This window comes from Rhinopithecus bieti, unplaced genomic scaffold (assembly GCF_001698545.2).
Source record: "Rhinopithecus bieti isolate Rb0 unplaced genomic scaffold, ASM169854v2 scaffold_15838, whole genome shotgun sequence".
In the NCBI taxonomy this organism is placed as follows: domain Eukaryota; kingdom Metazoa; phylum Chordata; class Mammalia; order Primates; family Cercopithecidae; genus Rhinopithecus; species Rhinopithecus bieti.
The window spans coordinates 2562097-2577281 of NW_016808928.1; the positions used below are offsets into that span (position 1 = coordinate 2562097).

Consider the following 15185-nt stretch of genomic DNA (forward strand, 5'->3'; position numbering starts at 1 on the left):
GGGGCAGGTGCTGACAGTGGGTAGGTGCTGGGATAGGGGCGAGGCTGTGGGTCCCCAGAGCGCAGGCTTTCCTATCCTGCTTTGCTTTTCATACCTTGGGCGTGAGTGCTGTTGGGTTTTATTAAATCATGTGCAAGGGTTATTTTATTAAAAAATCAAATTCGCCTGTAATCCCAGCACTTTGGGAGGCCGAGACGGACGGATCACGAGGTCAGGAGATCGAGACCATCCTGGCTAACACGGTGAAACCCCGTCTCTACTAAAAAATACAAAAAACTAGCCGGGTGAGGTGGCGGGCGCCTGTAGTCCCAGCTACATGGGAGGCTGAGACAGGAGAATGGCGGGAACCCGGGAAGCGGAGCTTGCGGTGAGCTGAGATTGCGCCACTGCACTCCAGCCTGGGCAACAGAGCGAGACTCCGTCTCGGAAAAAAAAAAAAAAAATCAAATTCAAAATACAGACTCCATTCACACTGGCCAGAGCCTTCCCTTCGTGAGGAGTTTCTTTCTGATCCTAACCGGAGAGGGATAAACCCCAAAGATCCTGTGGGGCCGCTGCATTTCCATGGCTGTTCTCGGAACTCTGGAACCAGGGTAACCGTGGGCTGCTTTTCCCCGGAGGGAGGCCTGCGCTGCAGGCAGCTGGGGCAGGATTTGGAGGCTCAGGGGCTGGAGCCCACAGGAGGTCGAGGGGAGAGGTTTTTCTCGCAACACCCTCCTCACTTCCCCTTGTGTACAGAACTTTGAACGCACGGACACTCACTGCCACGTGAGAGCTTTGGCAATTATGGATGTGACTTGGTTTTGTCCCAACAACGACAGCCCATTCCTGCAGCAAACATTTGCTCCAGCAGTGAGCGCTCCAAAGAAAACACAAGGTCCGCAGCAGAGCGTCCGTCTGCTTTCTAAGCCACAGGGACTTAACCATTTTGGTTCTCTAAATATAAGCTTGCATGTTACATAAACCTCCTTTTCCTTTTCTCCTCCTTTTCCTCCTTTTCTCCACTAAGAGAAATCTCCTGGAGTATTTTAACAATGACTTGTACAGTTAGCCCCTGAGAAAAGAATGGCTATCACAGACTCATCGTGCACCAAATATATTCACCCTCCCACCTCCAATGGGAGTGCAGAGGGGACGCAGAGGCCCCGAGGAACATCCTCATCCTGCTCATCCTCCCCTTGACAAAGGACAGCCTCACACCCGTTCTAGAACCGGACCCCTAATCATTGTGGTTTCCTTCAATGTATCATAAATGGCCCGTCATGGACTGACAGTTTGTGTCTCCCCAAATTTCGATGTTGAAGCCCTGCCCACAGTGGGATGGTGCGAGGAGGCGGGGCTTTGGGGAGGTGATTAGGGTTAGATGAGGTCGTGAGGATAGGGTCCCCATGATGGGATTAGTGCCCTTACAGGAAGCAGAGTAGACCCCAGGGCTCTTTTTCCACCACACGAGGCCCCAGTCAGAAGGCAGCAACTGCAAAGCAGGAAGCAGATCCTCCCAGAAGCCTGCCCTGCAGGCACCGTGCTCCTGGGCATGCAGCCTCCAGAACGCGGACGGGCAGCCTCTCTGGCTTGTGAGCCTGCCCGTCTGTGGCGTGTGTCACAGCAGCCGAGGGGCACCGAGGCAGAGCCCTTACTTCATGCCTTCCCCTTAAAACTGCAAACATCTTCCAATACTCACCAGCAGGCAAAGAACCAAAACAGCCCTTCCACGGACCCCAGTGTGGCCCCAGGCTACCCATGAAGGAAGCCAGTTGGGCCCCTCCTCATTCCTTTTCTCCACACCCTGCTGTAGGATGATCCTCCCAAAACTCAATGTGTAATGGCCTTCTTCCCTGCCCAGCAACTTCAGTGGTACCCACCAGCAACGGGGCATTCACAAACAGCCTCTCCCCAACAGCCCTCCCAGCCGCAGGGAGGCCTCCTGTTCTGCCTTCTTCAGCCTCAGGTCCCGGCTTCCCCAGGGCCTTGTTGCACCGACGATGAGAAATCGTCTCCCACCCGCTTTGACCTACAGAGATGGCGCCACCACGCGGCTCCTCCCAGCACGCGGCTCCTTCAGGGGCCTCTGTGTCCTGCACCAGGAAGCACTAAGGTGGGCTGACCGCGCTCCGCACCCCCATGCCCGTCCCCGGGCCCCGTCCCACCCACTTACCTGGCAGCATGTTGTGAACAGGGGTGGCGATGTTGATGTCCTGCAGGTGCTTGAGAGTTTCCGTGTGAAAAAGGCGGAGTGTGGACCCCGAGGTGAAGGCAATCCAGATCCCGACGCCAGCCACAGCCATGTGGGAGATCACCATGCCTTCCTCCTGGTGGGCCTCCAGCTGACCCTATGAAATCGAGAGAAGGTCAAGTCTGCTGGCCCCATGGAGTGAGTCTGACTGGGGCCTGTTGGGTCCGTGTGGCGTCCGGCTGGAGCGCCATTCAGTGGCTGCAACACAGCAGCAGGCTTTGCTCCAAATCACAGGCCTCTCCAGCAACTGAACAGCAACCCAACTGTCTGCCATTTTAATCATCCTGGCTCCTTCGTGATCCCAGAAAACGGCCATTCCAAAGACACAGGCACGGTGCACCTGCCAAGGGGCCCAAGCCACTGAGCTTGTGTCCAAAAGGAGACACGGGCAGGCTGGCAAGAGGAGGCACAGGAGGACCTGAACCGTGGGGACTGATGCAGGAGGCTGATCCATTCCCCTAGGTCCATCAGAACCTGCCCAGAACCTTCCCTGAGGTCTCCAGGCTGTGGCGTGGGGCCCCACCGCCTGCCTGCAGCCCGACCCTGGTTCTGAGTCTGTGCCTCCTCTTAGCTCTGCTGTCCTGAAAAGGCACCTTCTGCTTCTCCATGCAACCTGGTCCTTCTGGAGCTTCCAGGCTCAGCTGCAGCCCCACAGCTCCAAAAGTGCATCCCAGCAGCCTGCTCTGAGGGTTCCCACTGGTGCCTGGGCCTGGGCCCTCGTCACCCCACAGCCAGCAGGGGCTGCTCACACAGCAACCCCCCCGATGTGGCCTCAGGGGCTGCCTGGCACTCAGGCTCTGTGGGATCAGTCCCAGGAGAACTGCCACCGCCCTGCCCATCAGGGATTGCAGGGGGTGGCAGGGGGGAGGGCTGGGATGAAGCCTAGAGACACTGTGTGCCCCAGGAACCAGCAGCCTCACAGCTCTTGAAATTAAAGAAACTCACGATCCTGCACAAAGCAGGATCTAAAGCAAAGTGATGAAACTCATAAAAACCCACAAGAAATAACCAGACTGACATCTCCGCCCTATGAGTTGTCCCACAATCTGAGAATAAAAGACGACGGCCCCCATGGTGGAGATTGCTGACTCCACGCACATGCCCCGAGCACCAAACCCCACCCTGCAGCACCAAGCCACACTCAGAGCCCAGTGGGCAGGAACTCAGGGATGCGACTTCAGTGGTTGGAAGATCCCATCCCATCTCCCGTGATATTGCCTCTTGCTTCAGTTGAGATTCCATCAGGAGCGGAGGGCAGAAGAGGGTCCCAGCCTACACAGGAGCATTGCAGGGCCTGAAAGTGATGCCATCTGAGGAGAGGGCTGTGTCCTCAGGCTGGGCACGCAGGGGCTGGGGTCCCCAGGGAGGCGATACGATGTGGGAGGCTGGGGTCCCCAGGGAGGCAACGCGGTGCGGGAGGCTGGGGTCCCCAGGGAGGTGACATGGTGCGGGAGGCTGGCCCACACGGCCCCAAGTCCCATCACTGTGGATCTGGAGCGGGCTCCACATCCGACTGTCCACCCCCTGGAGCAAACTGGAACCCCCCTAGGTCCCCTGATATGAAGTGAGGGCCCTGCTTCTAAAATGCCCATTCTAGAGTCAGTCGTATAAATGCCTCTCGCCATATGCCCGTAGTTTCCTCATAGAAAATCTCTTCGATAATCACAAGTTGAATTTAAATATCTGTCAATGGGAAGGAACTGGTGCTCACAATTGCGAAGGAGTCTACGTCACTGACTTGTGACTTGGTTCCTATGCAGAGAACCCAGCTCCTACCCCTCAGCGGAACACGAATCTCGCACACGAAGATCCCAAGTGTTTTATGAACTGAAGCTTCACAGGCTCTTCACCGTCTGAACGATCTGGGCTGTGCGGCGTGGGAGGAAGAGCATCTGCCTGGGGGTTGGGAAGTCTGGGTTCGCATTCCAGATGGTTCTAGCACGGGTGCTTTTGATCCCTCCTCCCTCTGACTTGCCCTCCTGCGTTACAGCGGAGAAGGTGTGCAGGCCCACACTCCCCTGACACTCCACCTCCAATCCGGCCTCCTCCTGGCACTGGCTCCTTCCTGCCCAGCTCCTCGCCCTCCTGGCACGGGGCCCTGCCTCTCCTGGCTTCTGTCATTCAGCCCCAAAGCATGTACAAGTTTCACTCATCTTAAATTAAAAAGAAAAAGAGGGAAAAGGGAAAGGAAGAAAAGCTGCATGCCCCTTTCTCGCTGGGCTGTGGGGTTCCCCCTCCTCCTGCCTGTGCTAGGCAGGCTGCTCCCAGCAGCCATCGTTGGGGCCAGCTCCTCCACCTGCTTCAGGCTGACACCTGCTAACTTCCCAGCTACCTCCAAAACTGCCACCTCCTTTTGAAAACACTGAGCTATAATTCACATATCATGAAGTTCACCCTTCTATAGGGTGCAATTCTGTTTTTTAGTATATTCGGAAAGTTGCCAACCTTCACCACTCTTGAATTCCAGAACATGTCATTACCCTCATGCCCCTTCCCCAGCCCCCAACAACCACTCATCCATGTTCTGTCTCTGGATTTGCCTGTTCTGACATTTCATACAAACAAAATCCTACAACGTTCGGCCTTTTGTGTCTGGCTTCTTTGACTGAATTTGGCGTTTTCCAGGTACATCCACGGAGTGGCGGGAGTCGGGGCTTCCCTCCTTTCTATGGCTGAATCCGGTCCCGTGTCTGGAGGACCCACATTCTGTTTGTCCACTCACGAGCTCCTGGGCATCTGGGCCGCATCCGCGTTTAGACTATAAATAACACGGCTATGGTCATTTGTGTCTACGTGAATATCAGGTTCTCCTGAATCTACACCTGCGACTGGAAATGCTGGGTCACCTGGTCATGCCATGAGTTACTTTCTGAAGAAATCACAAACTGTCTTCCCAGAAATTGCACCATTCTGCATTCCCACCAGCAAGTAAGAGCCTCCCAGCGTCCTCACGTGCTCTCCGGTGCGTGCTGGCTCCACTGACAACATTATTCCTGCTGTCCCAGTGTGTGACAGACACAGCGTCTCATTGTGGCTTCGCTCCATGATTCCCTAACAAGCAACAATGCTGACCATCTTCTCGTGTGCTTATGGGTCGACTGTACATCTTTGGAGAAATATCCATTCAGTTCCCTTGCCTTTAAATGGGTTTGTTTTTTTTTTTTTAATTTTTTTTTTTTTTTTTTTTTTTTTTTTTGAGATTTTTTTTTTTTGAGACGGAGTCCTCGCTCTATCCCCAGGCTGGAGTGCAGTGGCCCGATCTCAGCTCCACTGCAAGCTCCGCCTCCCGGGTTTACGCCATTCTCCGCCTCAGCCTCCCGAGTAGCTGGGACTACAAGGCGCCCGCCACCTCACACCGGCTAGGGTTTTTGTGGTATTTTTTTTAGTACACGAGACGGGGTTTCACCGTGTTACGCCAGGATGGGTCTCGATCTCCTGACCTTGTGATCCGCCCGTCTCGGCCTCCCAAAGTGCTCTTTTTATTAAGTTCTAAGAGTGTGCTAGATGCTCTGCATACTAGGTCCTTCTCACATGAGCTGTACGTATTTTCTCCCACTCTGTGGGTTGTCTTTTCACTCCCTTGATAGTGTCCTTTGAAGCAAAAAGGTTTTAATTTTAATGAAGCCCAAGGTATCTTATTTTTCCACATTGGTTGCTTGTGCTTGAGGTGTCAGATCTAAGAAACCACTGTCTAGTCCAAAATCATGAGGATTTACTCCTATAATTTCTTTTATGGTGTTTATAGTTTTAGTTCTTACATTTATGTTTTAATTCACTTGAGACAACTTTGTATGTGGTGTGAGGCAGGGGTCCAGCTTCATTCTTCTGCACATGGATACCCAGTTGTGCCAGCAGCACCTGTTAAAGAGGCCATTCAATATTCAAATGGAATAGTTTTGGCACCGTGTTGAAAATTATGTGACCACAGACACATGTGGTCTCCGGTCTGTGTTACTGATGTACGTGTCTGTGTGGTAAAATCTGAAATTAGGAAGCGTGAGCCTCCAATTTTGTTGTTTTTCTAGATTATTTTGGCTCTTCTGGATCCCCTGCACTTCCAGATGAATCTCAGGATGTGCTTGTCAAGTTTTGTTGAAAAAATAAAAATAAAAAAGCAGTGGAAATTTGGTAAGAATTGTGTTGAATCTGCAGATCCATTTGGGGACTGTTTTCTTCTTAACAACAGTATGTCTTCCAATCTATGGACACAGGATGCCTTCCCATTTATTTAGGTATTCTTTAATTTCTTTGAATGATGTCTTGTAGTTTTGGTGTATAAATCTTACACTTTTGATTAAAATTTCTCTAAGTATTTTTTTGACAGCATTATAAATGAAGTTGTTTTCTTTGTCTCATTTTCAGGTTGTTTGCTGCTAGTGTACAGAAATTTAATTGATTTTTGTATACCGATCTTGTGCCCTCTAACTTTGCTCAACCTGTTTATTAGTCAAGTAGTTTTGCTGTGGATTCCTCAGAATTTTCTACATACAAGAGGATATCATATGCAAATGCAACTTTACTTCTTCCTCTCATCTGAGTCCTCCAGCTTTTTTCCCTTGTCTAATTGCTCTGGCAGATCCTCCAGTACTACTGTGAATAGAAATGGTAGAAGCCATCCTTGTCTTGTTCTTGATCTTCAAGGGCAAACTTTTCTTCTTTAACCATAAAGTATGATCTTAGCTGTGAGTTTTTTGTAGATGCCCTTTGGCAGGTGGAGAAAAAGTCACTTTCTAGTCTTAGTTTGAGTGTTTTTATCATAAAAGGGTGATAAATTCTGTCAAGTACTTTTTGTGCATCGAGATGATTGTGTGTGTGTTTTCCCCCCCATTATTCTGTTAATGTGATGCATTCCACTGATTGATTTTCACGTCCTGAACCACCTTTGCATTTTAGGAATCTATCTCATTTTTCCAGGGTACACAATCCTTTCAGTATGCTGTTGATCTCACTTTGCAAGTCTTCCGTTGAGGGTTTTTGCATCCATGCTCACAGTGGATACTGGTCTGTGGTTTTCTTGTCATGTCTTTGTGTCTTTGGTATCGGGGTCATGCTGACTGCAGAATGAGTAGGAAGTGTTGCTCCCTCCTTGTCAATATTTTTGGAGAGTTTGGGAAAGAGTGCTGTTAATTCTTTTTTAAGATGTTTGGTTAGAATTCACCAGTGAAGCCATCTGGTCCTGGGCTTTTTGTTGTTGTTCAGAAGTTTGTGATTACTGATTCAATTTTCTTACTAGTTTTAGGTCTATTCAAATGTTCTATTTCTATTTCTTCATGATTCAGTTTTGGTAGTTCGTGCCACTCTAGAGTCTGTCCATCTCATCTAGATTATCTAATTTGTTGGCCACCTGCTGCCTGTTTCACGCACAAGTCTCCATCATAGTTGGTTTCTTGAGCCAGTTGAGAATAAAGCAGAAATTACACCCTGGAAAAACTGTTTGGGGCAGAGGAAGGTAACTTCCATAGAGAGGATTTTAAAAAGCAAAACAAACAACCGTGGCATATGAGGGAAATCTGGTGTGACTAGAAAATAGAGGAGTAAAGCTTCTTTCTTTCCTCGGGCTGTTGACTCTTTCACAATCACGATCCAAACTTCTGGAAAGATGATTTTAGAAAAACCAAACCCTGCCAGGCGTGGTGGCTCATGTTTGTAATCCCAGCACTCTGGGAGGCCGAGGTGGGCGGATCACGAGGTCAGGAGATTAAGATCATCCTGGCTAACACGGTGAAACCCTGTCTCTACTAAAAATACAAAAAATTAGCCGGGCATCGTGGCAGGCGCCTATAGTCCCAGCTCCTCTGAAGGCTGAGGCAGGAGAATGCCCAGGAGGCAGAGCTTGCAGTGAGCCGAGATCGCGCCACTGCACTCCAGCCTGGGCTACAGAGCGAGACTCTGTCTCAAAAAACAAATAAATAAATAAATAAAATAAAACCAAACCCATGGTTTGTTGGGCCTCAGTCCCGCAGTTTTTAACCCAGCACAACCTCCTTGGTTCTAGTACCCAAGCATCTCGCACCCCATTACACTTCTGGCAAAATACTCTTCTGAAAACAAATTTTGACATCTGTTCCATGCTGAAAACCCTTCAATGGCTCAGCACCGTCTGCAGCAAAAGTGCTGTTTAAAAGAAAACTACACAGAACTCTGCTCCAAGAAGTCAAGTCAAAGGCGGCTACCTTCAGGGGCATGGGGATGTCTGCACTGCCCATGCTTCCCCCCAACCCCCGTGAGCTGAGCCAGTGACAGGACCCAAGTTCCTTGTCCCCTACTGCGCTCGCAGACCCACCCTCTGCTTCCAGCAGCCCCTTGGGGACCAGTAGTCTCGAAGCCTGACGCATCTCTCCCTCTCTGAGGTACCATCCCGGTTTTTCTCTTAGTGAATCCCTCCTTACCCTTGACCAGCCAGCTGCATGGGCACCATCCCTAGGCAGCTGCCGAGAGCCCTGTGCCCACAGGGACGCATGCTTGGCTTGACACTTTGCTGCTGCCGTCGTGAAATTCGTAGGATGCAGGGCCCCTGGATATGGGCTCACTGTGCCAGCCTGAGGCCTGGAGGGAGTGTTGCCCCTGAAACTTCCACAGCACCCTCACTCACGCTGGCAGCCCAGCCATCCTGGGACTGAGAGCCGGGCCTGTGTTGTCAATGTCTCAACCATCTGTGGTTGGTTTGTTTTTGCACAATGCCAGGTACTTGGTAAGTATTTGCTATGTTTCTGCTGGAGGACAGATTATATGGATATTACCTTAGCATCGATGTTGGGCATGGCTTCTCCTTTCTCTAAGCCTTGGTTCTCTGAAAACAAGAACATTAGGCCACAGGATCTCTAAGTCTCTGTTTGCCTTGAAATTGTGTGATTCTGAAGGTGTCTGAAAGAAAGCAGGCTACGGATTCCACAGTGTTCGGGGTCTCTGGGGACCGACATTCCACAGTGTTCGGAGTCTCTGGGGACCGACATTCCACAGTGTTCGGGGTCTCTGGGGACTGGGACTCCAGGGTTCGGGGGTCTCTAGGGACTGGGATCCAACAGTGTTCGGGGATCTCTGGCCTCTTCTGCTGACCTGGGCCTGTTGTTTTATTTTCTGTGTTTAGATATAGGGTCTCGCTATGTTGCCCAGGCTGGCCTTGAACTCCTAGCCTCAAGCAGCCCTCCTGCCTCAGCCTCCCGAGTGGCTGGGATTACAGGTGTGAGCCACTGCGCCCGCTTAGGCCTGTTTTGTTGCCCTGTGTCTCTTTCTACACAATGACAAGAATTAAATTCCTATGAGAAAAAATGCATTGCTGCAGAAAATCACTATGTTGCACTATTTAGGTCATCTTCAATATCTCGCCTATTTTATTATTTCATTCTGCTTTTCCCTTCAGTAGAGGATGGGGGCAAGAACACTTTTTCCTCTTTCTTTCCTTCCATCTATCTTCAGTCAAGAGCACTGCATATTGTAGAAAATCAAGAGTGAGGAAGAAGAGGTTTGCACTTTAAGCAGCTGTAGTCATTCAACTGAAAGGAGCTGTGACTCAAGGTTCTAAGCAAGATCTGTCCAGGCAATGCCGCCCAGAAATCCAGAATGATTCTCCCTTTCCTAGATGTCAGATCCCTCAGCACTGCATCCAGACCCAGGTCTGCAGGGGCCAGCCGGAGAGCCCTTTCCTGGCTGAAGATGGCATTAGCCTGCATCCTGCCGTGCTGCCAGCCAAAGCGGCGTCCACGGGGCAGCTCAGGAGCCACTATCCCTCTGAGACGACAGAGGGTGCAGTCTAGGCACGTCCTGAAACTGGTCTCATGAGTGTGTGCTGAGATGACAGAGGGTGCATCACACACACTATGAGATTTAAACAGCAATTGGACAAACCCAGGAAAAAGGGCCATTTGCAGTTGGGGAAAAAGAGATACTTCCCTTCCCCTGAAGTGTCCAGGGGACTGTGACCGGCACCGTGCGGCAGCTCAGCATCCATGGCATGTCTTCCCATCTGCTCCTGACGGCCCTGACAGGCAGGTGGGTGCCCCCTGCCACGTCGCAGGTGCTGCACCAAGCACCCGGCTCAGCATCTCTACTGGTTTGCCCGGTGCTGCTTTGTTATGGTGCCAGAGCTGAGACGGGGGCCGGCCACCCCCACTGGTAGCCAGGCTGACTCTTCCACTGGCACAATTACTTCAGGAACGCCGAAACCTCAGAGCCTCAGGTGCCTTTTTCTTCCAAATACAGCTGACGTCTCCCAACCCGCTCAACCCAAGCTCGGATCACAGGCAGCTCCCAGGCCAGCACTGTTCTGACAGCATATGGTCATTCGGGATGGATCCCCCCGCAGCTGCTGCCCCCACCATCAGCAGGCCGGACGCACACCCGGGGCTCAGATCCTGCAGGCTCAGGTCCTGTGAGCTGCACCAGCCCCTGGCCACAGTTACCCTGCACAACGGGAACGACAGGATGAACTTCATGTTTTCAGAGAGAGCAGATTTTTGCTTCTTTCTAAAAATGCATTTAGTTATTTTGGTACTGAAAATGCAAGGAAAGAGCCCTATATCTGGATCCAAACACATTGCTTCTCTCTGAGTCTTTGAGATTTACAGCATATAAATTACAAGCAGCCTGAGAGAGGGGAATTACCCCCAGCTGTCAGCTCAGACAACCGAGGCCCAGGTAGGTGGCTGATCCAAGATCACTGGATATTATATGGTTGAGCTAGGATGTAAACCTTGTGCCTCTGTAATACACAGTTACCAGGATGGCTGTACTGAAACCTTGTGCCTCTGTAATACAGTTACTGGGATGGCTGTACTGAAACCCTGTGCCTCTGTATTACACAGTTACTGGGATGGCTGTACTGAAACCCTGTGCCTCTGTAATACACAGTTACTGGGATGGCTGTACTGAAACCCTGTGCCTCTGTAATACACAGTTACTGGGATGACTGTACTGAAACCCTGTGCCTCTGTATTACACAGTTACTGGGATGGCTGTACTGAAACCCTGTGCCTCTGTAATACACAGTTACTGGGATGGCTGTACTGAAACCCTGTGCCTCTGTAATACACAGTTACTGGGATGGCTGTACTGAAACCCTGTGCCTCTGTATTACACAGTTACTGGGATGGCTGTACTGAAACCCTGTGCCTCTGTATTACACAGTTACTGGGATGGCTGTACTGAAACCCTGTGCCTCTGTAATACACAGTTACTGGGATGGCTGTACTGAAACCCTGTGCCTCTGTATTACACAGTTACTGGGATGGCTGTACTGAAACCCTGTGCCTCTGTAATACACAGTTACTGGGATGGCTGTACTGAAACCCTGTGCCTCTGTATTACACAGTTACTGGGATGGCTGTACTGAAACCTGTGCCTCTGTAATACACAGTTACTGGGATGACTGTACTGAAACCTTGTGCCTCGGTACTACACAGTTACTGGGATGGCTGTACTGAAACCTTGTGCCTCGGTATTACACAGTTACTGGGATGGCTGTACTGAAACCCTGTGCCTCTGTAATACACAGTTACTGGGATGGCTGTACTGAAACCCTGTGCCTCTGTAATACACAGTTACTGGGATGGCTGTACTGAAACCTTGTGCCTCGGTACTACACAGTTACTGGGATGGCTGTACTGAAACCTTGTGCCTCGGTATTACACAGTTACTGGGATGGCTGTACTGATAAGGTCCAAGGGCTGTGGACAAGGTCAGGAACAGTGCTGCCCTGCCTGGCAGCACTAGCTAATCCCTGGCTACATGCAACACTGAAGGCTTCTCGTTCTCTAGGCACGTGAAATAAGAAGTGTCAGATGGATATGAAAAGTAACAGGAACAATACTGCCAAAATTCATCTAACATGTACCCCGACCTCCCTATCCAGCTATTTTCCATCCCTGTCTAGCAGGCCAGGTCTCGAGGGATGTGGGAGAGGCTATGTCAAAAACAGACACACACACGGGAATGCTATTCACGATCCATGGCAGAGCGTCAGCCTCCAGGAGGCTCAGGACCCAGGTCCCATCTTCACCTTGCCCCACTGTGGACCTCACACCCCTAACCAGACCCAGGTCTGCAGGGGCCAGCCGGAGAGCCCTTTCCTGGCTGAAGATGGCATTAGCCTGCATCCTGCCGTGCTGCCAGCCAAAGCGGCGTCCACGGGGCAGCTCAGGAGCCACTATCCCTCTGAGACGACAGAGGGTGCAGTCTAGGCACGTCCTGAAACTGGTCTCATGAGTGTGTGCTGAGATGACAGAGGGTGCAGCCTAGGCACATCCTGAAACCAGTCTCATAAGGGTGAGCAAATGCGATTCATGAAATACCAGCAAAATGTCTTAAAGTTCCTAACCCAGGGAACTGGTACATCCCTCCTAACGATGGTCTAGACAAGTATTTTTAGAAGCTCTTAATACCGTTTCTTTCTGGATTTGTGGCGATCTCATCATTAGAACGTCTTCACAGCCTTCAAAGAGATGAAATTAGACCCCTCGCCCCAACTGAAGACATTCTTTCCTGTAACCTTTTGTGTGAGGGTCAAAGGAATTGTTTTTTTGAGACAGGGTCTTACTCTGACCCCGGCTGGAGTATAGCAGTACAATCTTGGCTCACTGCAGCCTCGACTTCCTGGGCTCAAGTGATCCTCCCACTTCAGCCTCCCAAATATCCGAGAGACGTGCACTACTGTGCCCAGCTAATTTCTATGTTTTTTGTAGAGATGGGGTTTTACTGTGCTGCCCAGCCTGGTCTTGAACTCTTGAGCTCAAGCAATCCACCCATCTTGGTCTCCCAAAGTGCTGGAATTACAGGTGTGAGCTGCTGTGCCCAGCCCAAAGGAATTTTTAATGATGAGTTGGTCCATTTTATTGGCTGAAAACACACTGGTACAGTGGAGTCAAGAGATGGCCATGAACAGACAGTAAAAAAATAAGACAGCGCAACCTCATAATAAATGCCACATGACACGGCTGAAAAATGCAGGTGTGAGGGGAAGTATGTAGCCTTTTCCTCATCACTTCAGGAATGTCTGTCCAACCACACACACACACACGCTGGCACATCACAGAGCCACTGACAACAGCAGACACGGGTGGGCTCACCAGGCACCGCAGCCTCCCTGGGAGTGAGCTGGGACAGTGTTCTGCAGCCTGCTTGCCTGCATGTGCCCCTATGGGCGTGCATTTAGGAACACCCACAAGGAGAGTGTGGGCCTCCTCCCTCTGCCTGAGCTCACCCGCTCCGTGGGGCATAGATTTCCCCAGCTCCTCCCATCCGCATGCATTTAGGACACTCCCAAGTGTTTGTGATGCCAACAAGGTTGCAATAGACAAGCTCCTCTGTAGAGTGGATTTCTCTAGGGTGGGGAGCTGCCGGGAAGATGTTATGAACCCCAGTGCTAACTGGTAACAGGTGAGTGCCCTCCAGAGGGGTTGCCCTAAGGCCCTGTGGTCCTGAGGGCCCTGTGCCCCACATTCCAACCGGGTCACGCTTAGCGTTTACCTTCTGTCAATCTGAAGAAATGGCATCGTGAGGACCAGTGGTTGCGGGGACGGCGGGAGGGAGGGCTGAACAGAGAGCAGAGGATGTCCAGGGCAGTGAACCCACTCTGCACGATGCTGTAGCGGTGAACAATGCTATGATACATTTGCCCAAAACCACAGAACCGCAGCACCAAGCATAAGCCCCTAGTGGACCCTGAGTGATGAGGGACTGTGGACCCCGGGCAATGATGTCAGGCCCACGTGGGCTCACCGACTGTAACAAACGCGCCACTCCAGGACAGGGCTCATGGGGGGTTTGGGGGGGCGGTGCGTGTGTGGGGGGAGGGATACATGGAAAATTCCGCATTTTTCATTCAATTTTGCAGTGAACCTAAAACTGCTCTAAAAATACAGTTTATTAATAAAACAGTGCCTTGTTTTAACAGGTAATGTTAGTTGCTAATGAGGCTAAGTTATATGTGTATGAGTTTATTGTTTATTTCGATTTCTTTTTTTTTTTTTTTTTTTTTTTTTTTTGAGACGGAGTCTCGCTCTGTCACCCAGGCTGGAGTGCTATGGCCGGATCTCAGCTCACTGTAAGCTCCGCCTCCCGGGTTCACGCCATTCTCCTGTCTCAGCCTCCCGGGTAGCTGGGACTACAGGCGCCGCCACCTCGCCCGGCTAGTTTTTTGTATTTTTTAGTAGAGATGGGGTTTCACCGTGTTAGCCAGGATGGTCTCGATCTCCTGACCTCGTGATCCGCCCGTCTCGGCCTCCCAAAGTGCTGGGATTACAGGCTTGAGCCACCACGCCCGGCCTCGATTTCTTTTTCTAAGAGTTGCCTGTTCATGTCCTTTGAACATCTTCTCTTGGGTTGGTTATCTTTTTCTTAATTTAATAAGAAATCTTTGTATTTTAAGAACATTAATTCTTAGTCATATATACAGGAAATTTTTTCCCAATTTTTCCTCCGTAAGTATTTGATACACATATTTCAATGTGAAAAAAGTTATTAAACTGTACCATTTTATTTATTATGGTAACGTCTGGGTTTGTGGCATGTTTGGAGAGGCTTTCCCCATTGCAAAGTAATAAAACTATTCTACTGCTTTTTATCTTAGAGGCTTATAGTTTCATTTTCATGTTGAAATTCCCATGCATCTGGAGTGTTTAGAAGAGGAGAGGGCCTCTTCTAAACACAGAGGGCCAGCCCTGTGTTTTCCAAATGGCTGCCCACTTATCTCCTGAATCTTTGGTGAATGATCCATTTAGCCATTGAATTGAAATGTCACCTCAATCAAATGTGAATTTTCCCTAAGTCCTGGAGGACTCTATAGGTTCATACTGAACACATTTCTTAAAGCAATGTTTCTTTTACTTAGCAGGTAACCAGTGAACACAGCTAACTGGTTAAAAAATGGTTAGTTGAATTTTCTTGCTAATCTTGTCTTTCTGAGCAAAATCTAGAAGGGATTTTCTTTTCCTTTCCCTTTTTTTTTTTTTTTTTTTTT

At 50.2% G+C, this 15185-nt stretch overlaps 1 protein-coding gene and 1 pseudogene across 5 annotated transcripts in view; one reads left to right on the forward strand and one right to left on the reverse strand.

Moving 5' to 3' along the window:
• The window catches only part of ARHGEF10 (Rho guanine nucleotide exchange factor 10), a 122793-nt gene that overhangs the window by 10946 nt on the left and 96662 nt on the right, over positions 1 to 15185 (reverse strand). For all 5 annotated transcript variants that reach the window (XM_017887850.1, XM_017887848.1, XM_017887847.1 and 2 more), the window contains one exon: positions 2156 to 2330. In XM_017887850.1, coding sequence (XP_017743339.1) covers positions 2156 to 2330 — 175 coding nt within the window. The remainder of the gene's footprint in view (positions 1 to 2155; positions 2331 to 15185) is intronic.
• LOC108539270 (uncharacterized) lies at positions 9843 to 11118 on the forward strand (annotated as a pseudogene).